Below are 27071 nucleotides of genomic sequence, written 5' to 3' on the forward strand. Positions count from 1 at the left end.
TTAACAGTACTGAAGAGCAGACTAGAGATAAATGCTGGGTTGGGAAAATAGGGCAGATTTCCTCTCCGAAATGGATATAATAATACTCAGCAACTTAAGAGCACAAAATTTTTATCACTGTTAATAATAATGTTATTGTTATATAGTGGAATTTTGGAAACATCAGTACTAGTGATGCCAATGATGCAGAGAAGAGCTGTAGACATGATTAAGGTGATGGAGGCAAGCTTATGAAGAAAGATGAAGAGAAGCAGCAAATGCACAGCTTGTCTAAGTGGTGATAATGATGATGGGGGATGTGATGACCATCTAAAACATATCTGACATCTGTAGACATAGAACAGGGAATAGTTGTGTTCAGTTGGTCATAGCATTACAATTAGGGTTAATGAGGAAAACTGAGCAAAAGAAAACACAGAACATTTTTTTGCTGTTCAGCCCAATGGTAGATCACATTAAACGCTAGAATGGTATCTTCAAAGGATCCCCTGTTGCACCAGCAGAAGCCCAATTGCTTAAATAATGTGAAAATAAATTGAGCAAGATGCTCATGAGTGTGTGGAGGGAAACATTTTGATACTGGGAAAGGACTGGGCAAGATGACCTCTTCTGCTTCTAATTTCTAACACTCTATTAGAAAGACTTGGCAGAGATGCCCTATTTCTAGTTTGCAGGCATTTCTCATTTTTTTTATTTGTAATGAGAGCCCAGTTTATATTCAACATTTTCCAAAACTTTCAAGATTGGAAATTCAAGTAGCTGAACTAAGGGTTCAGAGTATTAGGGTGGTTTCTCTGGTGGGGCTGACCTGGAGCTGCATACCCTACATGCACATGAACCCCATGGGATGGCAGTTAAGCCTGAGCTATCTGAAGCAAAACATTTGGGGTTGAATGTAACGGGGTTTTTCCAACTAGCTCAGAAGTGGGCAAAGCTGGACGTGCATCAGGACAAGTCTAAGAAGAATCGCAGGCAAGAGAACCATTTGTGTGCAGTGCTGCAATTAGCACGGCGTCTGCAGCACAGCAGACTAGCTGCTTTTCCTTAGGAAGCTGCAGTACATGCATAAGGACACGTGCATATATCTTTTTTTCGTTTTGCGTGATTGCCTTGAAATACGTTGCTTGGTTTATTTTGGACTAAAAGTTAAGTTTTGGGGGTTTTTTAATGTAAAATGGCTCCTTTGTGGCCATAAGAGACATACTTCAAATAATTTCCTATTTCTTTCTCTGACTGGACTTCAGCTTTCAAAATACTTTCCCCTTTATGATAAGGATGTGAATACGACATAAATTTTCTTGGCTGTAGTACTGTGTGGGAAAGAAACTGGAAATCATTAGCTAAAAGTAGTTGAGTTATATGAATTATAACTCCCCCGACTCATAGGAATTTTATCTTGAATTGAAATGTATTGATGTTTGCCAATGAAATGTCAATGTTTTTCACCAAAAAAGGTTTTAGTTTAAAAAAAAAAAAAAAAATGTTTAAAAAGCAATTTTTAATTAAAAAAAAGACAATTCCAAATTCTCAGATATAGTATTTGGATGAATACTGATCATTACCAAGGGTAAACAAGAGAGAGAAAAATGCATTTTCTGCCTGGTCTTTTTGCTTCTCCTAACTGCAGAACTCCCTGCACACTGCTACTGTTTAACTAATAAAAAATAAATTAATATGAATTTCAAGCCAATGCTGTAATGTATCACACATTGCTTTCAAAGTAGGAAATTATTTGCTCACTAGGCTTCATGTATTTCCACTCAAGTATGCAGCCCTTTTTATTCATATTATAAGGGAACAGAGCGAACTGAATTGCACACGTATTCAAAGAAGTAGTACAAATCTGAACAGGAGCCAGATGATCAATTATTAGGAGGTAGTACTGCATTGTGTTGTTCACCAGGAGCTTCAAGAGAGAAAAGAAAGAAATTGTCAAAGACAGAAACATTCAATGCAGTTACAAAAAGGTAAAATAGAGAGAAAAGGCGGGGGGGGAACTAGAATATATCAGGCTTAGAATTGTATGATGAGAGCTGGAGCGGAAAGACGGAGCAAATCAAGGTGACAGGAAATAAAATATTGCTCATCAACAGAAACAGGGAGGAGAGAGACATCAAAACATGGAGACTCATGCAAAAAAAAGGCAGCTCAGTATAGTGACTGTAGGAAAATGGTTTAAAATAGTTTGGAAAAAGAGAAAATCAGTCAGACTTGTTTTGTGTGACATGAATGTTACTGAAACAAAACAAAAAGAAGAAAATAAGAGGAACCAAAAGTTAGCATGAAATAAATTCTTGCCACTGTCCTCTTCCTTGAAATTTTGATGAGGAGGAGGCAACCACCTCCCACTAAGGCTTCCCGTAGAAGTGGCCACAGTGAAGAGTTACATTTTGAGAACAGTAGGGTCTGAATCCCATGGCATCCTCTGCTTCCCTCCCTCTTCCTCAGATGTAGTTTGGTCCTGACCAGTAGTAAAGCAGCTTAATCCTGCTTAGGTCTGGATGAAATAGGTTATTCCGAGAGAGAATTTTAACTCGTTGATTTATAACAATACAGTTATAGTAGTCTGCAAATTAAAATATTGCTGTTCACATACCCAGTCTGTAACATTTACTGAAGTGTTTGACTGTGCTTGAAGCTAAATAAGGTTCAGTAATGTGTGTGCTATAAATTCCTTAGGCTGGAGACTACCAGGTTCTTCTGCTATGGATAATGTATGCGGTGTAAAACGCTTTCCATGCAAAAACCAACTGATTGCTTCTGTTCCTTTGGTTCCATCCTCTTTCTGTGCCATTGTACAGTCAGTTCCTGGCAAAGGCATCGTTTTCTACTCAAATATAGGACCAGCTGCTGGTGGTCACCGTGTGAATGACTCGAGGAATATATGGGGTGGGATAATGTGCACACTTGTCCACTGAAAAATGACTGAGAAATGATTGCTTGACATTGCTTAGCTGCAGTAGAGTATAGAATTTACTGCTGCTGCTCATGGCACACAGCACCTATACAGTGACATTTTCATCACATATGCTGTAACTTATGGTCTTTTGTTTTCCTTTTCATGGATTTTGTAACACGTGGTTGACTCCATTGGCGAAAACGTTACTGCCACTATAGCAAGACAACCCATCTGTAAGAGGTCCCATTTAAAACATCTACACTTTGATCCCACCCTCACATCTCAGTTTTATACATTGGCCAAATTCTTTTAGTCCCATTCCTCCTTGTTATTTTATTTATTGCTATTCTTTGGAAGATTAATGCAGCTTCTCCACTGGTTATAATTCTCTATATCAGTCTGTCTATAGTATCTCTGCAATCCTAGCTCTTCATCACTGTGCATTTTTTATGGATCACATTACTTTCACCGCCCCTTATCTAACTACTTCATAAAAACCACCTCACACATTTATAAAGCATGACAAGAGCATTACCATAAACTACGTTACTCTGTTCAATAAACACATCATAGACTCTCCATAGACTAATCACCTTAGTGGATAAAATTATCTGGGGATGAATTTATCTGCAGTGATCATATCAAAAGACAAACTGTATAGAACAGCATTGTTCTGCTTTTCCACAAGAGTTTAAGATCCCTGCATCATTTTGTCTTGACTGAAAGACGGGATTTTGAAGTTGGTTATTGCTGATCTTCTTTGTAATCAGTAGATTTATTTATGAATATTTAACAGAAATCCTAAAAGTGTCAGATTTTTGTGTATAACATGAAGCAATAAAGGTTATGTTATGAGTTTAATAAGCCATTTTGGGTCTCTTTTGAGGTTGATGGGAAAAGTGTAATATAGTTTCCCAATCTGGAGAGTAGGCTGAAGATAAAGTCATGTAATAAAAGAATTAGGCAGTTTTAGAGATCTGGGAACATCAAGGTGCTGAGGGAAAGCCTGTTGGGCGAGAGCGAGACTCTGGCAGGACCAAACAGTGCTCACATGGTTGACATAGAATAATTTCGAAATCCTTTCTTAGCAATGACTTCTCATGCACACTTCTATATTCATTTCTCATCAGCAGCTGTGCCTAAATCACATATTTCTTATCAGCCTAATTATCCCATCTGAAAAGAGACTTATCCTATCTTTCTTGCATTGTGTGTCTTTTCTAAGACTCATTTAACTTAATATCCATTCTCTGGATGCCTTGTGCTGGCAGCGTTTAGAAGAATAACATTTTGAGGCCCCAAGAACAATATTCTGTCGTTAGGTATTTTCAAGCCTAATTCCACTTTGAATTTTCACTGTGCTCTGGCAAGGAACTGGAGATGCCAGTATTGGAAATGTTCGTTTCTGTTCAGCAGCAGAAATGTTCATTTCTCCACAGCTGTGTTACCTAGAAAATTTGTTCTGGGTAAGAATTGTGCAGCTGCAAAGCAATGATCAGAATAGCACAGTGGGTCTTTTTAATCTCTAGTTTTATACTGCTGCCTGCAGTTTAAGTTATAGGAGGAGCACTGCTTGAATGCAGGCATATTAAATCTATTTTGCCCAAACTGTGGGTTTTTTTATACTCTCTGATATATCAAATATTAAATTTTCCAAGCCACCCAAGTGACTAAGGGCAAGATTTTTTAAAGATACTTCCAGATTTTATGCCTAACCTTACTAGGCCTGCATCATTTAGACCAAGAAATCCCATTTACAAGTGATATAGACCTTTAGGAGTGTCATATCTCACTGAAAGTCAATGAAATTTAGAGTCATAATGTCTATTACTTTTTGATATGGAACTTAAGCTACCTCTCAAAAATTACATTCTTCTCTTTCTGAATTTTCAAAGACCTGCCTCTTCATATACATCTCTTAATGGCATTCCAGAGCTGTAAATCCCACTAAAACATCTCATTTCTAACCACCATTTCTCAAAGTTTCTGTAAGTTGATCTCCCTTTGAAGTAAAAAAAAATCTCATTAAAAGACTGAAGAACCCCGCTAAGAGAACATTGGATTCTTGGCTGCCTCATGGGTTACATATCTGCTTTTTGTAGTTCATCAATACAAGAATGCTAATAGTACCTATTACAATTCACTTTCAATACTCCCTGTGACAAAAAAGCAATCAAACATACGGGGTATGCGTATGGTCCTCTGCAGGCAGCTCTGCCCGATTGCTTTCACTCTGCTGTCTGTCAGGGACAACATATACACCCAAAAGATGGGATTTTCTCATAAACTCTGAGACTTTTGTGTATGCGTATACTGTACACGTGCATGCCAAATCGTAATTAAAACTACCCATAACTCTGCTTCGATAGCAGCTACAAGGAAATTCCTCATCAGCATTCCTCTCCAGCCACTCTTGCCCTGTTGTCCTCTTGAATACTTCAGCCGACGCTGGTTATTGCACTGCCGTTTGAGATGCAATGTGCCAGAGGCAGTAACTGATACAAGACTGCCTTGCCTTGCTTTTCTGGATACCATTTTTCCTTTGATTCATCTTTAAGAGGTTTTTTTTTTTTTTTTTTTTTTTTAAATATGCATAAGAATAAGGTCCTGTGCAAATTTCTCAGGAGATCAATTTGCAAGGCTCTTTAGTAGAAAGACCTATTCTCTAGTGTGTATATTGGTTTGATATGGAAATCCATAAGCCTGCCCTAGATCCACCCACATCTCATACACTGATATTCTCTGAGTTTTCTTTGTGAATTCAAGAGTAGAATCCGTACCATTTCTCCTTTACAAAAAATACTTATTTTTAATTTCTGCGAATAAACCAGTTCTCGAGGATCAGAGTCTATTCCGGGCGAAAGTATAAGAATCTGTAAATCTCTTAGATAAAAAGCCTCCTGTGGCTGATGGCAGAGAGCATTAGTAGAAAATTGTAAAAGACTACAAATCCAGGTGCTAATTAGAGCTTTGCATATGCCTGTTTCCCCTATTATATTGAATGGAAAATAAAATAGAAAGGGGGGGGGGGGGGAAGAGTTAGTATTCAAATGAAATATTAACAATCTGCTGAACAAAATATTTTAAAGATATTATTTTCCTCTAAAAACTCTTTTGTTATGGATTTTTGTAGAAAAGTTTGATTTCGTGAAAATGGCCTTTTCTGTCAAAACTACTCTTAGAAAATGAGCTCATAGCACCGTAAATAACCAGAGATGCCTGTGCTGAATGCACATAGCTCCTCTTAGCTTATGATTTCTGACTCCAGAATCTATCAAAACTTTGCTTAGTATGAAATTAATTTCCAGGTGTAGCTGACCTGTTTTGTCCAGCAGTTCTTCTCCAGACTCTAACCATGTGTGCAATGGGTCAACACGAACCAAGACAATAATATTATTGGTCTTACTCAGAATAGGGTCGTTGTATATGGTGGTACAGGAATCGGGGCCTGAACCAAACAGGAATGCTGCACGACCCACCAGGACAGAGTCCCGTGGGCTCTCAGCTGAGCTGTGACCTCAATGAGTCCTCTTTTAATTGACCTAGACATCGGAAGAAGCTCAGTAGGAGTTTGAAATGAACCACAAGGTGCAAATCCACGGGAAACCAAATTTTGCTAGCCACACTCCTAGTGGAACTACTTGTTCTGGTCTTTTGTAAACAAATAGCGTTTTCTTCAGAGGAGGTACCCTGTGTCTCCAGAACCCTTTCATAGCAACAGCATTCGAGAAAATAATATCCCAACCTAAAACTTAACGACCCACAGCGGGAATCACTTACGTTGCTGCTGTTGCATAGAGTCTTCCCAAACTGAAAATAATATATATCCCACGTAATGAACAATGAAAATACTCAATATTAATGAAAATAGAAATATAAATTTAGGAAACAGACCACTGCAGTCTATTCTGATCCACTGGGCAAAAAAAAATCCAGTATATAACCAGGAGGCTTGCAGAGCATGTGCAGTGCGTTACAAATTCCCATGGTTACTGTAACTCCATATATAATGAGTAGCCCATTAATCCATTTGTATCAGTCATCATAATGGGAAAGAATTAAGTAGGGCTTAATTCTATCTTTTTATACTCGGGTCCATTTTTTGATGGTACCTTTGTGTTACTTAAAGTCCATGGGCCAGATTCAGCATTTTTGTAACTTCATCGGAACTGATGGCACTCTGGCAGCTGAGGTGCAGTTAGCCTTGACCTTATAAAACTCAGTAAAAACCCTAAGCCTTGTCTGATTGCTCTGCAGCCATTGTCTCTCTCTGTGCGCAGAAACGCATCCTGAAAACTTGATCCTTTTCCTTCTGAAGCAGATACAGAATGTCAGCTGATTATATGTAAAACAAAAATTGGAGTGTAATTGCACTGTGGCTATGAGGAGTGTTTTATTTGTTCACTTATGAAGTGGCTCATGGAGTAGCATGGGACTTTGTTTTTCCATCTGTTACATGTTCCCATCAGAAGCAAAAATGTTATTTTGCGAGTAACATAGTAGTGGTTTATTATTTCTTAAAGTAATGTAAAGTATAGTATTTTCCCCTGAGTGCAGTGTAGTCTGTAGTTCTGGCACATTAGCTGGCATAAACATTTTGATTAAAGCTTATGAATGTATTAATTACACCTGGGAAGTTTCCAAAGCTTATTGAAACTGCAAACTCTTCAAACTGCAGCCCCCAAACCTGAATTCTTTTCAGCAAATGTAAAAATGGCTATCACAGAGTTGTCTTTTCTTTCTGTGGGATTTATGTATAAAGACATGAGGTGGCAAGGGTGTAATTTTTTTTACCCGTTAGTTTCTGTAAGCACTTTTTCAGAAGGTGTTCAAGTGTCTGAAGAATTTTTACTGTCATGTTGTTAAACATTTGGTGGAAGTCTAAAGAACCTTAATTCTGTCTGAAGTTTTCTCTGATCTCCTAGGTCTAGCAACATCTGCATATACTTAAGCATTTATCAGAATAACGTATGGCTATATGACCCCAGACAGGATCATAACACTGGAACATAGACTGTCTAGCTGAAGCTGTATAAATAGAACTATCAAACCCAGTAACAGTCCTAATGAACTGTCTGGAAATGTCGATAAAACTGGTCCATGTGATTTCCTTTGCTCGTATTCCCATGGTGGATTGCTTATGGTGTGACACAGGGCAGAATTTGACCAGCAAAGCCTATGAAGTTGTTTGGGCATCACTAATTTTTTTGCAAGTAACACGAACAAGTTCTTACAACAACCTTCAACTGGATTAGGTTGCGCGGTGCATTGACGATGAGATAGAAGCAAATGTAACAGAGGATCTGAATTCTAAAATCACTGGGCGTATGACCCCAAAAAGAAAGGCATATCTTATCTATCAACCGTCTGTGCCTCCGCCAAACAACCCAAGAAGTCTCACCTAAGCGGTGCTTTGCTCATGCATTCATGCACACATGCATTCATTATGACTGACCTGCCCTAGGAAGGTCCATTAAGTGGAACTCATTTCAAGCACAGATGGTCCTGAATAGCTTAATGTCTGCCTGGTGGCCAGAATAAGTGAATTCTTGATGGCCTTAGACTTCTGATCACATACATGCAGCCAAGGAGGAAATGAAAACATGTTTATCATTTTGATAAACAACCTCTCTCATTGCTGCAGGATGCTCCATGTAACTCAGCGGAGTCAAATACTATTAAATTGTCATCACTGTCAAAGAGAGAACGTATAAGTTTTGCTACCTGACTCATAGTTAATGACTTCCACAATGTATAACACAAATCAGTACTGCTGTTTGCCTTTTTTATGTTTGTTTACTGATAAGTTCAGGCTTTGCTAGAATACAGAGGCAAGTTATAATTTTGAAGTGCAAAATATGCTTTTATTATTACCTCTCAGCTAGAGATATAAAACCAGAGAAGACTAGAAGATGGTTTTTTGGCTTCTGCCAGGCATGCACTCAGACCCTATAGGTGATTAGATATTTTAAATCACAGCCACACACAGGAAGCTCATGCTTACGATAAAATATTTAACTCTGCGGTGTGTAAACTCAAGGTGGCTTTACAACAGGGACAAAAATGAATATGATTTGAGCAGTTTAGTGTCCTCCAATTAGAATGAAACCATTTGCAGGAGTGACAAACAGTTGCCCCTCTTTTACAGTAAGAATGATGTGTAATTTCTACAATATTGTATTTTAAGCCTATGCAGAACAAAGTCTTCCAGGAGGCTGGGAAATATGAGCAGAGCCGTAATGCCACAGATAGTTGCCATCTTCAACAGCCCAGAACCCTTCCTGGCAGCCAATTCTGTCTCTCTTGCTTTGGTAGGCATCACACTGCCTTCGTGCAAAGTTGAGCGCATCCTGTGAACTGAGCGTTCGGAAAGGATCAGCCGTTTTTACTATCAAATCTTGCTAATGTTTGGTGTGAAGAGGGTGTAAGTCATGTTAGGACATTTTCATTCCCCACTGAAGCTTTCCTGATTTGCGAGTTTCCGTTCCTATTCCTATTTCTAATCTTTTTCTGTTTTTCTTGGGGCAGGAGGGAATTCAAAAAGCATAAGCTGTTTCTCTTACCAGGTGGATAAAGCAGCCACTTCATGAAATGTAACTGTCAACAAAACATTCAGAAGACACTTACTTAGAGGATTTTAGGGCCCTTTCCTCTCCTTTTAAGATCAATGGCAAATCCCCTATTGACTTGAATGACTTAGATGAGGCTGTTATTGTGGAAAAAAAAGCCAGAAGCTACCTTAGCTCAATAGACCATAAACTTCCAAAAAAAGACATTTCTGTTCTTCTTGACAAGGATTCAAAATTTTGCTGCACTCACAGCCTATCGTGTTAATAATTCACATTTTTTTAGGACTCCCAGCACTGTAACATCTTGCCAGGTTTTTCCATAATCTAGAAGAACCACTGAGAAAAAAAATCACTGGCTCAGTGATCAAGAATCCTCAGATATTGGTATTACAGCTTTTCTTAGCGCTCTCCCTCCGCCCCCCCCCTAAAAAAATGAAAGTTGGAAATAAAAAATAACAATCACAGAATAAAAAGTTACTTTACATATACATCTGATCATGTTAAATTTTTTTCAGTGGAAACCGCAGACTGATTCATCTTCCTCTCCCCACTCCAGCTTGTTTCCTCATTTGTACAGCTGAAACAGAGATTTAAGTTGAACCTCTGCCCTCCCCCCTCTAGTATATTTGTGGTTTATATATTTCTGTGAACAACATAATGAAGAGTCTGCTTTTTCAATGAGTTTTTTTCATAGCCTCACTGTGTCCATTTGTATTTGTCTGGGTACCTCTATCTATTCCTGTTTTGTATATGGCTTTTAAAAAGTCTAACATGTACATGCATGGTTGGTAAAATATATACCAGCAAAACACATTGCGTGCAATGCTATCCAGTAGTCATTCATAGGCTAGTCATGCTTTAATGGAAAAATCTAATCCCACATAACAAATTTTCCAGGAAAAAAGGGTGTGTAACATGCAGAACTTTCTCCATGTAAGATGGATTTTTTCTTCTGTGTCAGCACTAAGAAGGGTCTTTTTATTACTGTTGCTATTATTATTATTTGCATGACAGTTATAGACCATGAAGATAAAAGTTCCAATTAATGTACTTAACTGTCTAGTGGTAAAAAAAAGTGGTTTTTCATGGCTTTTATAGTTTCATTATATTTTGCCACTCCTAAACAGCTATACACTTTGAGTTAAATTCTTTATTGCTGCAGCAACTTGAGCTTCCACATAACAATTAAAGGTGTTATAAAGCTCATCCACCACAACCCATTATTTCAAATAGATAACCAAATAAGCAAGACTAGCTCATGTGGTTATTAGTAGTCATACAGCAAATTAATAGAGAAAATTAAGCATTTAGCTTATTCACAGATATTTACCACACAGTCTATGTAGTCTAAAATTAGAAATGCTTATTACTGCGTACATTATCTTTATTGTTGAGGTTGCAATCAATAAAATCACAAATCTTTCTTCTCTTAGGGCATGACCATAAGATGAATTAAACCAGTGAGAATCTTTTCATTGCTTTCAATACGATTTGGATGAGGGAACAGGGAGTTTATCTGAAGAATTACTTCATAGAAAAATACAAGCATTTGGGGCTGAGTTGATTGTCACAATTCCTCTTACTCCTAAGAGACACTTAAAAGACCATTTGTCAGATGATGGCTTTCTGAATTGTTGGGATCTCTCTTCTGTGGCACCTATTGGCTTTCAAAAAGCTTGTGTCAGCAGGCCAAATGTACCTAATAACTAATACATGAAACAGCATTTCTCTCCAGATGAGTTAAATATTTACTGCAGAGTTAGTCTTGTCTCATCCCTGCAAACTCATCAGTGCTTAACCCTATGACCACACAACCTGAATTCATTTACCCTAATGGACGTTCACAGGCTTTCGTCCACTGACTCAGCCTAGAAAGGCAGTGGTTTGAAAATTTAATATTATAGAACAATTCCACACTTTGTGGAGTCCCTGTTCATTGATAGCTGACGTACCACTTAAAACTGCAGGTACACCTTATGGCACACCACCACACGACCATAACGACATATAGTCAAGGAAGATTCCTCCCTGCCCACCTACCCCAGCGCTTCACTGCAGAAATGTCACGTATGTAGAATCACCAGGTAAGAGGGAGATGCCACTGGACCCCCAGACCTCTTCCAAAATCCCTTGTTCACAGCCAGACGTGGATCAGCATCTCCACACTGCTTATTCTCCAACCTGGCTGCAGGGTTACCGTAGTGTTCAAAAGCTCTCAAAAGTTGTTTCAAAACGAGTGAAAGGCAAAGACAGGAATAATGCTTTTTATGCTATAGTAAAAGCAATGTACAGTTAGCATTTCACAGTGGCATAAAGTAATAATGCTTTTCTAGAAAACCTTCTTACTCATCCTGCTCTTTAGTAGTCTGTGCATGATGTTTCATACTAAGTTTAAACAAATCCTGCCAAATTTATGCCGCAATTTCATAAAGAAGCCAAATATCTGTAGGGAGCAGACTGGCACTGTTAAATACTTGGTGATTATGAGCTAAATACAATCTGAACTGAGGAATCAAGAAATTACTTGGGCAGTACATTAGCCCACTGTGGTGTCTCATCTCCTCGCACTGCACTGCTAAGGTGAATGGGAATAACACACTTGACACTTTCTTTCTGGGCATAGCATATGCCGCAAACACCAAGTATTCATAAACCCTGAGCCACCATCTCTCTGTCTATCACTCCTTTGCATTCTCCACCTAATCAAACTATTGCAAATGTTCGTAAGGAACAGTTAGGGAGAAGACAAATTAAGGCTGGTGATCTTGCACACAACCGGAATGTTTCCTGCCTTAAAACTGCCAATTTAGTGAGTGGGGTAGCAAAGGGAAGTGCTGTTGGACCGTCCTGTAATTTGGAGAGGCCGATTGTCATTCCCTAAGGGCTGAGTGCTGTCATAGAATCAAATATTTGGAGAAAAAGGTTATTTCTAGATGGATTTCCTTAGCCCCTGTCCTTGCACGAGAGAGTATTTGGGGAAAGAAGCCTCCAATATGACTAGCATAACATGAGCCAACAGTTGTTGCACATTTACTGTAGCGTGTAACCTACGTTTCTTCAGGCCCGGACCCTGACGCACTCATTTTTAGGCCAAAAATTCTGCTGATGTCAGAGAAGCTTCTAATATAAGACAGGCAAGCTATATGTACTGTAAAGGGGCATTTATCTACATTTCCTATTAAAACTGAAGTATAGCAGCACCCGGCTTATTCAGGAACACGCATAATGGGAGAAATAGCGTTGTCATCCCACCTGTATAGAAGCCGTGCAGAGACGCAGACAGAAGCACGCCTGGGTGCTTTGATTAGCCACTGCTGCTCTTCCTAATCAGAGTGTCAATATTCTCTTTTTCTTTTTTTCTTTTTTTTTTCTTTTTTCTTTTTTGCCAGAAGGAGGAACGTGTGAAGTTATAGCAGCACACAGATGCTGTAATAAGAATCGAATTGAGGAAAGATCACAAACAGTAAAATGCTCCTGTCTACCTGGGAAAGTGGCTGGGACTACAAGAAACAGACCTTCCTGTGTTGATGGCAAGTAGCTCCTCCTGTATATATGTCTCTGTTTGTGTACCATCCAGTAAATAGCTTTAAATCTATAGATTATGCATAGGAACTTTGCTGTGTTCTCTATTTAACAAAAAGGAAAAATCTATAAGCATAAGCATACATTTACAGCACCTTGCCTGCTACTTTAGTGCATGGTTCTGTGCACTTGTGTCAAGTTAAGATTTATTCACAAAAATAAGAGTATAGCATTTGGTACAGGCTCTTAGATAAGAACAACAGATTCTGTGGCAGGATCAAGCCCTTAATAAATAACTGGACAAAATTATCCCTTGCGTCACTTCACAGGTCCCCTCGGTGCCACATTAGCTTTGATTCATAAATATTTCAAAGGACAACAGCCATTCATTTTGATTTAATTAGCCATTTGAAAAGTCAGTGGCAAAAAAGATAAATAAATGAATCGTGTAGCCTTGTCCTGTAACAAACATTACAGAGAGCTAGGAAAAAACCTTCTCTTTTGAAATCACTGGTGGTGTTTCTTGTCATGGGGATTTTTTTTGCTGAAGGAAAAACACCATGTTATTTGTGTGGGTTTCATATCAGGTCTAGATCCGTAGCGTGTATTTCTCTCTGGGCTCCCCTGCCACGGTTGCAAGGTGAAACCATGCAGTAACTGGGGAGAGAACTGTGGCTTGCAAGTGCTTAGCAAGACATAAATCGCCTAAGAAGACAGGGAGTAAGTGCTACTAATCCCATTAGTTACCCTTCCCAAACAAGCCGCTCCATGTTGCAGAATCCCTCTGTGCAGCAGCTTTGTGAAACGGAGTATCTCATAAAAATTCCTGGCTATTCTTCATGGCAAACATCTGGTGCCGTTGTTTATACCACCCCACAGCCCAAAGGTGTTTCAAAGACCCAGGGGTTGTTTTGGCTAGAGTCAAGGCGGGCTCTGCCCTGGGGTCTCCTCATCCTTCCCATGGCCGGACTTCCAGGGCTGACGGAGTAGCTGCAGGTTTTGGAAGCACCCAACGTTTTCTCTTTGGGTCTGTCGTTTGGCATTCAGCTTCCCCCCAGGGGAGTGAGAGGAGGGAGTTATACAAGCAAACGTTGCAAAAAAATGGTTTCTTCTGGGTACTTTTCCTCAATCACATGTTGCAAAGGCACTAGCAAGGGAGCAGGGGCTGGTTCAGTTGCAGCCCAAAGTTAGAGTGGAGTATCGGTGGGTGTTGCGGACCGGAGGATTGTGTAGACAAAGCTCTGAGATTTGCACATTCAACACCAAAAAGATGAGAGATGGGGGATGCCTTGGAGGGGTGAGAACCTCATGTTTTCTCAGCAAGTATTTGCGGTGTGTATATACCCGGGTTATATCTTAAAGATAGAAAGAAAATGTTTTATTATTTCAAAAACACTTTCAAATTTTTAAATTATGAGGCAGTATTTCATAGCTTGTTGGACTGGGAATGCAATTCAGCTTCTGAACTCGTGACTCAAAACACATTATGAATGCAGCTGTGAATGATTACATTTTAATCCACATTCTGTCATTCTGTTATTGCTTAATCACCTTGATAAAAAGAATCTTTTCTTTTTCTGTTAAGCACAATCATAAAACTGTAGGTGAAACCTACAGCTGGTCTTAACCAAAGATCAGCTGTACAAGCCTTGAAGAATTTCATGTTCTTCAGCAGGCTGTGAAAAACAGAGGCACTGGATAGAGCAGAGAGACACCATTAATTCAGATCTCATAATTCTGTTCACAGAAGAGGAGCTCAAAGAATGCTGTGTTAAGAAAAAAGTTGGGTGCAGGTGTGGACTGAAGCCTAATTGCTCTGTCAGGATTACAATAAAAAGAAATGTTATTGTCTGGAATTTTGAAAGGAGTAAGGATAAAACAATGGCTAATATAAAAGTGTAAAGCTAGTCCCATTGAAGTCACTGGTAAGACTCACAGTGACTTCAAAGTCAGCAAACGCGAACTACAAAGGAATGTCTTCCCCTTTCAAGTTTAGTTGTTGTAGTCAGCCCATAGCTTCTTTTGTAGATGGCTGGTGAACGGTTCAAAAGCCCAATATGCTGCTCGTAAAAAATAATAAAAGGGGCATTTTCTTTGGCCTTTGTTTTATCCCAGACTTTGCTTTGTGACTTTTGACATACTGACCTGTTTTAAGTCAAAACTTTGACCCATTTAGTGGTTCTGTTCTTGCTAAGGCAAACTCCCCAAACTTCCCATGGGAGTCCCATTGACGTCAATACTTTAACTCACACAAAGCTTTGGGATTTGCTGTTTCTTTTGTACATGAGGACATTTCAGAAGGTCATGTGTAACTTTTTACCTTCTTTACCTACCATATTGAAGGGATGAAGACCATTTAATCTCACACTGTATACGATTTCAAGCTTGCTTGGGTCCATTAGTTAAAAATCCATGGGTGTTCAGGTACAGCAGTACATTCACACCCGAACAGACTGATCACCTTTGAGAGGTGACAAGGACTGGGACATCCCACGTAAGCAGTTTGACTCCCATCTGTGGCTGGTTACTGCCTCGACCCATCTCCACCCGATGGCTATTTAGTAGCGTGTATAAAACAAACTGAACGTCAGCATTGCTCTGTTGATAGCATTGGCCAAACTGTGACTTAATGGGATCAGAATCGAGCTTTTGGTGTTTCTCAGTCCAAATTCATCAGAAAACACCTCATCATGGATGACGCTTTGCCAGTTTGAGTTCACGTTACAGAGAGGAGATTGCATTGCCTTCTACCAGCCATTGCTCCACGACACAACTGGGCTGCATGGGTAGGACTGTGTGGAGAGCTAGCTTTGTTTTCTGTCTAAGAGAGAATACAATTATACATAGCAGTCAGCTTAACCTTTTAAATAAGTATCAGGGGTGATAAATGGTCCTTTTGTCCTCTTGTTGTGAGAGCTCACCATGGGTAGCAGCCAACATAATACATAGGACTCACATATGCAGTCCTTGTCCTGAATGAGCTGAAATTCAGGCTGAGTATGTGTTATCTGTTCTATGAGGGGCAGGAGGTTGCCATGTATTCCCAAGCATCACTTTCTGCCACGTCCAGCAAACTTTTTCTTTGGGGCCTCATCTTAAAGAAGTATACTGAGGCCAGGCTGTGACAGCCTCAGAAGTTATAAATTATTCCTTGCCATTCATTCAGTAGACACTGTCCTAAAACCTGCCTCAGTCACCAATGAATTATGTAGTAGCAACAGTGAGAGCAAAACAAAAGCCAAATCTTGTCATGAAACAGAGATGCCAGTTTCTGTTTCTTTGCCTCTTCTGTTGCACATTTACTTCCATGACTCCCTTCACTACTTTGAGGTCTTTTTTTCTTTTTTTTTTTTTTTTTTTTTGAAGGATGGTTTCAAATGCTCCTTTCCCTCTCTACAATTTATCTTACATGCCACTTGGCAGTAGCACATACCATGGGCATCAGTCTGTTCAGCTCTCTGTCACAGCTGTTATTATTTTCTCCATTTGCCCAAATACCTCTCCACAGCAAGTCCCGAATGGATTTATTTCATTTGTGCTACAGCAGCTTGAGAGGGTCCCTTTTTCTGGGGAAAGCAGTGTCGAGCACGTCCAGGGCGTCCCCAGCCCCCTGTCTCCAGAGCAGAGGGGACCTGTGCAGCTTCGGGAGTCGCTGACCTACTCCCCAGCAAAGCCGTCGGACGCAGCGTGTGCCTTGGCTGGCTGAACGTACCCAGCAACTCCTCATCTACCGTCCTGCCCGCACACTTCAGGGGTGCCCAGGACCAGCAAAAGGCTTGAATTTGCAGCTCAGACTAGCACGCAGACCCCTCTAGCTCCACACTTTGATGGACCTGCTCTCTCTCCTTTTCCCGTTACTGCAGGCGCTTTTTGTGTGATGTGCAGGCTATTTCGGCAAGAGTTTCTTAGCCGTGCTTTTGAATTTGCACCTTCCCTCTCCAATATGCTTGCAAACAGCTTGTCTTCCCCATTTCAGAAGCCCACGAACTTTCCTCCCCCTGCAGTAGGCTCTGTGGGCCTGCGAGGTGTCAGCACAAATAGCTGGGATTTGTCCCCTTGCTAGCTGTCGCGTGGCTAGTACGATTTCTCCTGTGGGTTGAGGTTTTATTCCTTTGTCAACTGGTTTCTACTTTTGGTACTGTGGTTATCTAAGAGAGATGTTCCCAGTAACGTCCTCTGCTTCCTTACAGCAATGCCTCTTGCGTCCTCCTGGCAGGGTCAGTGGGCACACGATGGTTGTCCTTTCAGGTGTCAAGCCCAAATCCTTTGGAAAATCTGTTCACCTCTGTAAATAAAGATCAGTCAGTGGCTCCAAAATTTTAGTTGTTTTTTTTCTTAAGTTAATTTTCTGTTATTCCACATAAAACTAAAAGAATCCACTAAAAAAAACCCCACACCCACCATATATTTCTCTTTTTTTAAATAGATATTTGGTTTTTTAGAATTTTTTCACCATTCTCAGTGCATCTTTTACATTAAATGGGACCAAGATTTCTTCTATTGTTCATGCATAATGTGGAGGTATTCTTAATCTTGTTCATCACTTCGTCAGAGCTTTTTTCTACTGCCCCATCTTCCTTCTCAGTATGGAATACACTGAGCATAGTGAAACCCTAATGAAAAAATGTGACTTTTAAATACCTTTAAAATTGCTATTTGAACCTTTTCTAGATGTACGCAGCATATTCTCGAAATATTTAAATATTATTGAGGGATTTGCATTCACACTCCCCCCTGAAAAGCCATATAGCTTTTGCTTTTGCTTTCTTACAACCCGAGCTACTTTCTTCAAATAAATGGCTGTAGACTGCTCCAGGTTTGGTGGGTTTACCACACCTTGGCATCATAAGGGATTTCATAACTTCAAAATTATTGTGACAGTATCAAATGTAAAGGTTGTACCAACACTGTCATATTTGGGTCAGGGCTGTAATGTCCACCTCTCATTCTTCATTGACCTGATCTTCCTGCAAAATTGATGTCACCTTTCTGAATAGGCTAAGATTTTCTTCTGTGGCATGAATAAAGTTGGCTGTGTGAGCTAGAGAGCAAAAATCAGCAAGTGGCAGCAGTGAATTGATTAATACACTTATGTCTTCTATTTTGGTTGTTTATGGATTGTCTACAGATGACTTGCAGTTTTCTTCGGTTGCTTCCATTAGCAAAACAGTCTTGTGGTCACTTCATTTATTTTTTCTTTGTTTTGCTTTGTTGTTTGGGGTTTTTTTTAAGCAGTTCATTTTAGTACTCAGTATAAAAAACATGTCTGAGTGGATGTGAGAGTCTCCACCTTTTCTGCACTCTAGTTGAAAGCGTGTGAAAATTCTCGTATTTGGAAGTTTCCCATTCCCTGTAAGGATACACACTTTTACTTTCTGCTGCACTTTGCAGTGGCTGCTCACATTCCTTCCAGGATATCAGTAAACAGGACTGGTCACAAATAGTTAGCATGAAGAAGGTGGGAAGAGAGGCCAGTGAGTCTACAGGGTTACTGAGTAAATATTAACAGAAAAGCTCTGATAATATCCTAATACTTCATATGATTGCTATAAAAACATAATAGGAATACAACATATTTATAATTTTAATACTGTCACTTTTATACTGTGAATAATGTGCTTTGTACCATATCATTTATAGTGGTATTGAACGGTTCTGTACAGTCAGTAGGTGGTTACGTCTGTGTGTTCTTTTGAGGCCTTTGAATAATACATAATTTGTTCATCTATACTGAAGTTTACTGTGTTACAGTCAATGATGCTCTCAGACATGCGGGTTTTTTTAATGCTTGAATTTTTCTGTTCCCTTTTCTTCAGTCTTCTTCCAGTCTTTTTTAAACTCTTTCAGAAGCAACCTCAATATTTCTTGCACTGTTATCTGTGAAATTTTTTGGACCACAGAGTATGGAATAACAGAAAAGCACCTGCACTGGCTTTTGAAGTCAAAATGAACTTTCATGCAGGTTGCGCATGATGCCAGTGGTTTTAGGAAATGAGGTGATTTAACACTGGTCAAAACCAATGAGGAAAAAGGAAGGTGCTACTAAAATGCTATGCAGTATCTCTCCCTCTAAATTATTCCTGTGAGAAAGGTCTCTGCAAAGATCTGAGATGATGTGATTCCATGTTGTCTGCAACACAGGATTAGATGCATTGGATCTCAGGCAGCAGGACTAGTGTTCTAACTCTCCATGGTCTGCTGTTGTCCTATTTTACGCCAGTCATGCATCAGGGGAAAGGGAAATCACTTACTGATACAGAACAATAAAATGAAATTAATCCAGTATTTCCCTTTCTCCCAGGCTGGCTTCGGATCCCATCAAGTTTCAAATAATTCTGCAATACATGAAATACTAACATGCACGTACATACTTCAGATTTCTGTTAATTTGAGGATTATCCGTCACTAGCCACCATGTGGCCCCCTGTATTTACATCAGACTTTGTCAGGACAGCATTAACAAACTACACACAAGTCTCAATGTCCATTGGGAGCTCCGTGACTTTTAATGCCTCTCTGGGCCAGCACCGCACAACTCTCCAGTCATGCTACTGGATGGTTGGTACTGCATATCCTTATTTTTCCATGTGCAAGAGGGGAGCAGAGAGAGGACAGCTTTCATCACCACATGTCCCCTTTGCTGGCCTTTGCCCTCCCTCCTCTCACCCAGGACCTGCAAAGGAAAAGTTCATACCTGGTATGCCCACTCCTGGGGCAGACAGTAATTGCAGCCACGCTGTTGACATAAGCTAATTTATTTTATTTTTTTAAATTATGGATAAGATGCCTACAGAACAGAGGTGTAGCATATCCCCTCGCGGGTCCCTGAGCTGGTGCTCAGCCCACGCGTCCTCCCACAGCACCCGTGCTACCCCAGCTCGCATCGCCTAAGAGATGGGCGTGGGAAATACAGAAACTGCCTGGCTCTCCCTGGAGGCAGTGCAGGATTCGAGCCCTGTAGAGTCAAATGAAAGACTCCTATTGACTTTGGGTCAGGTCCTTAGTAAATGCTTTGTTAGATATAATCCTGTATCTATCAGCACTTACATCAAGTGAGAACGGTTCACAGTCACAAAGCCAATAGTTTTCTATTTATCTAATGCGTACTTTAGGTGGTATCACCAGAAAGCCTTTTTTTCCCCTACTCTGTGAAAATACTTTCAATCAATTCTTATTTCTTGAAGAAAGGGGGGAAAAAATGCTTTTTGAAATCCAAGGAGTCAGCTTCTCATCCCTCTAGCTGTGCTTCGGCCTAGATAAGAAGAGATCTCAGGGTCCCATATTATTAATGCACTGTCTATATGAATAACGAGCAGGCTTGGTGAATTATTCCACACTCCTGGGAAAATCTATAGCCCTGTCCTTCTGCAGCACCACTGGAACTGAGCAGGAGACTCGCATTTTTTTGATTTGGTGAATTCAGATGACTTCATTTGTAAAGAGGAAAAAAATGTATCTGTTCCCCACTGACACCCATTTAGTAAGCTAAAAAAAAAAGTTCACAGTATATCAAATACACTATTAAAAAAGGAGAGAGAAAGAGAGAAGCCTAACTGTGTACTGGCATATTCTAAGACTTTGCTTTTGTCCAGAAACACGTCTTCTTGAAACGCCCTTGCAGCCACCCTGAAATTGCAGCCAGATTCCGAGAGGTACTGACTTCAGGCGGAGCAAAAGCAAAACTGGCAGTGATGACGCAGAGCAATTAGTTCATTTACCAAGGCACAGCAGCTCTCATTACCAGTTTGCCTTCTCATCTGCAGGGCAGAGGCTGAACGGAGCGGAGGGGAGGTATACGCCTGACCCTCCTGATGGTGGGTGAGCTTTTGTGTCAGAGCACAGCAGCAGCTCCTGAACGCAGACCATGGGTGAGCAACCTGGGGAGAGCAGAACGGCCATGCTTCTCCCTGAAGAAATACATGTACAAACACGTATACATGTGTGTATACAGATAGATATAGATATATGTGCACATGCTGTAGAGTCATCCTGCCATGGGTGGTACATGAAAGCAGCCAGTGCTCTTCAGACACGTCTGCACGATGCCAGTGCTTAAGAGGGAGGATATTCAAGGGTCAAATTTGCAGCCAACCTGAGCCAAAGTCCGCAGCGAGGGCTGCCGAGCTAGGCGCTTCCCCATCTCTCAGCGAGGGCTGCATTGTTTGTGCCGCATGCAAACGTCCGCCAGGCATTAGGGAGAAGGAGACGGATGATCATGTCTTTCTGGTGTGAAGATGGTGCAGCTAATGAGATCGTCTGACTGTGGGTTTATGTGAGTACATCTTCATCTCAGCTATAATTCATCTCCCTACCTATGTCTTATATTTCTTTCTTTTCCAATTGACATTGCGGTTTCCTGCGTAGCAAAGCAACCACCCTTTTTAATATCAAGCCCATAGAACAGCTGACTAATCCACCCCTGATGAAGTACGGAGAGCTCACTTAAATCCCAATTTCCACAGGAAAAACATTTTCTTGTTCTACTTAAGAGGGGAAAAAAGCCATAAGTCATGGCACTATCTCCATCTGCGTGAGGGGTGGTCATTTTTCCAGGCTCCAGCTGACAGGTTTCAGGGCCGACACAGAGGGAGCAGAGCCCTCGCAGCCAACCAAGGTGCACAAGCAGCAGCCTTATGGTGAAATTAGAGAACAGCACGGCCACCTAGCAGTGTGAAGACACACAGGAACATATAATTACTTCACCTCCATACAGAGGAAAGTAACCTTTCTCTAAAATCGTTGCAATGAGCCCGCTAGAGGCTAAATGGAAAAACAGTAGGAGTTTTCTCCTCTTATAGATAGCATTAAGTGTTAATCACAGCACTGGAAAGAGACTGGTAAGGGGGTTTGGAGGCAGGGAACGCAGGCACGGAGGGCAGCCGGCCACGCTGGTGTGCCAGGCACCGCAGGGGAAGAGAAACACAAGCTGGGTGGGAAAAGCGAGCCTAGAGAAAATTCCCTTGCAGGGGTGAAGCCACAGGCAGGACCATGCAGGTGAGCCCCGGCAGGTCAGGTAGCATAAGGATTGGGCACGCTGCCTGGCAAGCACAGAGAAAAACCAAGAGAAGGGTTTTTTGCAGCTTTTGCATACACAGATCTACCTCGGTGAGCCCAGAGAAGCCCAGAAGAGGGGCAGCAGCCCCCTGCGACTTATCTGCAAATCTACAGATGGTAGATGTAGGGGCAAAACAAGCTTCAGCCATGCAAAGGGTGGCTCCTCTCACAACAAGCCAGCATCCAGCAGTGCTGAGGGAGAGATTTCCAAATGTCAGGAACTAGATGGAAAAAAACCTGTCTGAGAAGAGATCACAAGGCAGGGGTGAGCAGCGGTGTGTCAGAGACAAAAAGCTTTGCTTGGGGGGTAACACAGAAGTAGCTCAGAAGAGCAAGATCTGGGTATCGAGGAGGGACTTGTGTGCAAGACACTTGATGTATTTGTATCCGTCACAGCCACCGCAAGGTCTGTGGCTGCAGCAAGGCGGAGAGAGAAAGAGCTTTGCTACCATTCACCACATCTGTGTGGAGTGATGTTGCCAGCTGATACAGGACGTGTGGTGTCTCAGGAGTAAAAGGTTTAAACCTTTAAGCCGTGCCTTTAGACAAACACTGCGTTTATCTGTGCCTTGTGCGACGAAGCACACGTGCGTGATCCAGGCACAGCGTTCAAAATGCATTCGGAAAGCTGTTTGACACCCAGAGACAGATTTTCAGCTGGTGTAAACTGGCTCTTGAAATCCAGAGAGACCTGCTAGTTTGTGCCAAATGAGGACACGGTTTGTTGAGTTTAGGCAAATGAACAGAGTGGTGACTGGCTATTAATCCTTGCTCACAGTCTTCAGGGAATATATGGGACCAGCGTTCAGCTAATCAGTGGCCAAGAGGAGCTTAGAGAAGCGTTAAGGTCGGGTTAGCATCAGTGCTGAATCCCCTTACACAAAATCTTTGCGGTAATTCAGATGATAATCCGTCTCTGCCAGGAAAGACCATATTCCTATATGGCTAATTCTGCATAAACTCACGTCATATATCGTTACTGCATTGGATACTGTGTTTTCAGTGCAGCAGGGCTGTGCAATGCTGCTTGTCTACAGGTGTCTAATACAGTATAGAAAATACGTGATCTGAGTATTGCAGAGCATTAAGTCTTTTTTTCTTTTCTTTCAAAGCTACCTTCTATCTATAAACATGGAGCTAGTTCACAAGGCTTGAATGTGGTTTGTAGGATTAGGATTTGAACACAAAAGAAGTGGATGATTAAATAAAAATGGAAAATGCTGCTACATAGTGTGGTCTCTTTAAATTAAGAGAAGAAAACCTGGAGTTATCACACACTGAAATTTTAAAGAGACAATGAACAAACCTTTGTAAGAAGAATACACATTGTTAATCCTTTTACTGATGCAGTGAGTTCAAATAAGAGTCACTAATTTAGCACTGGAGTTGTCTGTTGTGTTGAACTACATGAATTAATCTGGCAACTGCAACTAGAGGCAGACAGGTCAACAAGTGTTTAATTGATTTCAGAGAATTGATTATCCAGAAAATTGATCACAGACACATTTCCAGTTCCTCCTCTCAGAATACAACCAGGTAGCTGTAGGACCAAACCCCTCAGCAGTTTGTCAGCCTGTAGTCTGTTTTGGGTGATTTTCATGCATTAACATTGCAGAATTGCCTTACATTTGGGAATCAAATAAGTACATTGCAAGGGAGGGATTTATTTCGAATCTTAGGCTTTGTGCTGAGGAAGTGTGCTATTCAGCACCTACATAGCCTGCAGATTTTGGAACAGGTCTCTATACGTAGGTGTCAGAAAGCAGTTTGCTAATCCAATATCTCAAAGAAAGCATTATTCCTTTTTGGGAGTTAAGTGTTTCCATAGACCATTCAGTTTACCACAATAACTGCTCAAGGTTAAGCAAGCACAAGCACTGATGTAGTATGGCAGAATTCAATAATATTTAAAAGTGCTGCCTCCCCCTTTTGAAACTATCATGCAAAAGACAGCAGTGTGGAAAGGAGCTGTGCTCTACAATTTAAGCATTCTGCCCTGTGTTGTCAGTATATAAAACCTATTCTGCAGGCAGATGGATTGCTTTTAATATGTGGTCTTGTGTAATCATTTCTTTTTGATTACAATTCCTAGGCAGCAAGCATACAGCCGAGTTTTCAAGAGGCATGTGCATGGTCAGTACATTTTTTATAATCCTCCTAATGTGCCCAGAACTCACAAACAGCAAGGTGAGACATCAGTACAAACCATCACTCAGGAAAGAAATTGAGAAGCAAATGACACTGTCCTAACTGAGGACAATGGCAAATTTCCCATTAACTCAAATGAGAGTAGAAAACATACCTTTGTATTGGTTTTATTACAGCAAAATGCCCTCTCTTTCCTTCAGACCCCTGCACGAAATACCATCAAATGCAGTTGTATGTAATATAGTTATGCAAATATCAAATGAACTCTATTTCCTTTGGAAATTTCCTTTCCTCCTCTTGAAAACTGCTAACTGGATGAACACATTTTAAAACAAGAGCACCTCTAGTCCCTGTTAAATAAAAAAACCAAAGCTCATTAGTGTAATGAACACTTGTATCACAGTAGTGAGATCGTTATCTGGGGACACAGACACCTATTGCTCTGGGCAGGACGGGGGAAAGGAGGGTGACCACTGCTTTGAACCACAGAGCACAGGAACGAAGCAGTAAAGGAGAAAATCCGTATAGTTTTTGACAGGTTGTATTTCCTCTGGGATTCAGCTCAGTAGCAAAGGCCCGGCCTCATTATTGCACTGATGCTATTCGTTTCTCTTGTTTGTCTGTGTATTGTGATGAATTTGGTTCATCAGAATGTCAGGCGGGGAATCGGGCGAGGAATTTGTGGCAGGGCTGGAGAAGCATAATGCTTCTCTCTAGCACAGTGACGGGTCCTTTCCTGGGATGGATGTGCAGTTCTGGCCACTCAGCTTCAAAAAAGGAGGTGAATTAACTTGCTGGCCCAGGTGTGGAGAAAGGCTTTGGCTGCTCAGGAGAATGGGCAGCCTCTTTTGAGAGGGAAAAGTTGTAGGGCAGCAAAGCAAAGCATGAAAGAGTGTGAATCTGCTGTCAGATCAATGCAGGGGCACCAGGAACAGAGAAAGGCTGAGAAAGGAGTGGAGGATTTAACAGATATAAACTCCCCATCATTAAATGGGGGTTGGAAATTGGAAGAAGAGTCCTAACTCTTAGAGGAGGTTGGCAACAGCTTCCCAGTAGGGATGCCAGCTAGTTTGGAAGACTTCTAGTGTCTTTTGCCATACCCACAAAAAGCAAAGAAATTAGTATTATTCGATAAAATAACGCTGCAGCTTACTGGTGAACAGTGGATGGACCACAGACTGATATAAGTCAAAAAAACCAGCTGTAGAGCAGACTCATAAGAATGCCTACGTGTGTTAGAGACACAACAAACTGCATATATGCTTTGTCTTTAATATAGCAAGAATTGATTCAATCTGGAAAAAAACCCAACCAACCAAACAAAACAACCAAACAAATCACTCAGGCAGCTGCACTTCATACCAACTAAAGGGTGAAGTCTGGGCTGTTGTGTGATTGCTTTTGAAATGCAATTTTTGAAAACAAAAATGTTTTGTCAATGTTGTGAATTTATTAATAAAAGAAGGGGGGTAAAATTGCCAAGCAGATATATGGAAAAGTTTCATCCCGTTTTGGAGTCTTTAGTTACAGTTTTACTTTATTTGATACGGTAATTTTTTTATTGTTTGGTTCACCAACATTGATATCTTTTTTTTATCCATTCATTTGCAATAACGTGTTGATAAATCAGTTTTAGTGGTGGAACCAATTAATTCTCCATTGTAAGTATTGACTTAGATTTTTTTAATCTGTACTATTTGTCGGAAATGGCAGTGCTGGACTTCCCTGGATGAGCGATAATGAGGCAATATTGCAGAACCCATTTCTATTACTCCTCTGAAATCGTGCTTGTAAGTTCTGTGTGGTCATTGCAAAAACCCCAGCATTTGCAAACATGAATTAAGTAAATTATAGCCTTGCTACCTGGCTTGCATTCTTCAAATGACCCTGGTGCCCACAAGTGGGGATTCTACCAAAATGTATCAGTTTGAGTTTGCAGATTTCCCAGCTGAGTTTGCTCATTAGCACACGGCAGGATGGAAACTAGGATCAGAAATGATCTGTGATTACAACGGATGTGGTCTAAGGCATCGTGTGTAGTCAGGTTTGGTAAATAAAATGAATGGGGCCGGTTTTGAAATTCCCCAAATTCAAATGTAATTACGTACCACCTAGATCTGTGTTTTACCGTTTACTGCCACTGAAAACCTTTTGAAAGCTGATACAATTTCCTAATAAAAGGAATAAATTGACAAACCGGGTTAGAAGCTTGTGCTCTGAACGTAGCAACCCTTATGCAAAGGCCTTTAGTGAAAACTCCAGCAAGTGTGCGCTGTATTGAATCAGTGTATTTCTGAAATAATCACGAACACTCATTTGTAACAAGCTCGGGTGAGACCCTTTCCATGTGAACCACTTTCGTTTTAAACTCATTATTTATGGTAAGCATAGCCACACTCTTCATGTATTTTGCATGTTCAATTTTCAAGCCAAAATATAGGAGCTGCATCAGCTTCAGTGCTCCCAGCAGGTAATCAGCCTCCTGCAATATCAAACCTTATGTCACCAACAGTAATAGGCTGAAATAGTCAGATCCTCATAAGGACTGTGCCTGCCCAGTTCCTATTAAAATTAATGGAGACTGGGCATCCATTCCCTCTAGGCAGCTTTGAAAATATCAGCCAAAATGTAGTTGTAAGTATTAACCTTTAGGAAGTTAGTGTTGGCAGCCTCCCACCGCTCTGTGCTAGTTTCCAAAATCAGGAGCTCTGATTAGGAGGAGCCCTGCACGAGAGCCTCCAGCTCCGGTTTGATGGGACCGTGTCCTCAGATGCTGCTGGTGGGGAGCAGCTGTGGGCAATTCACACCTTCAGGCTGTTTTGGCTGAGCAGATCCTGGGGAGTCAGAAGGCAAATGGTGAGGCTGCTCTGCCACTTGAA

The 27071-nt window shown here is 40.8% G+C and overlaps 1 protein-coding gene across 1 annotated transcript in view; it reads left to right on the forward strand.

Moving 5' to 3' along the window:
• Positions 1-27071, forward strand: part of TAFA1 (TAFA chemokine like family member 1) — a 232433-nt gene that overhangs the window by 173404 nt on the left and 31958 nt on the right. Inside the window, exon 3 of the mRNA XM_049826872.1 lies at positions 12858-12998. Coding sequence (XP_049682829.1) covers positions 12858-12998 — 141 coding nt within the window. The remainder of the gene's footprint in view (positions 1-12857; positions 12999-27071) is intronic.

The sequence above is a fragment of the Accipiter gentilis genome, chromosome 23 (assembly GCF_929443795.1).
Source record: "Accipiter gentilis chromosome 23, bAccGen1.1, whole genome shotgun sequence".
Classification (NCBI taxonomy): domain Eukaryota; kingdom Metazoa; phylum Chordata; class Aves; order Accipitriformes; family Accipitridae; genus Astur; species Astur gentilis.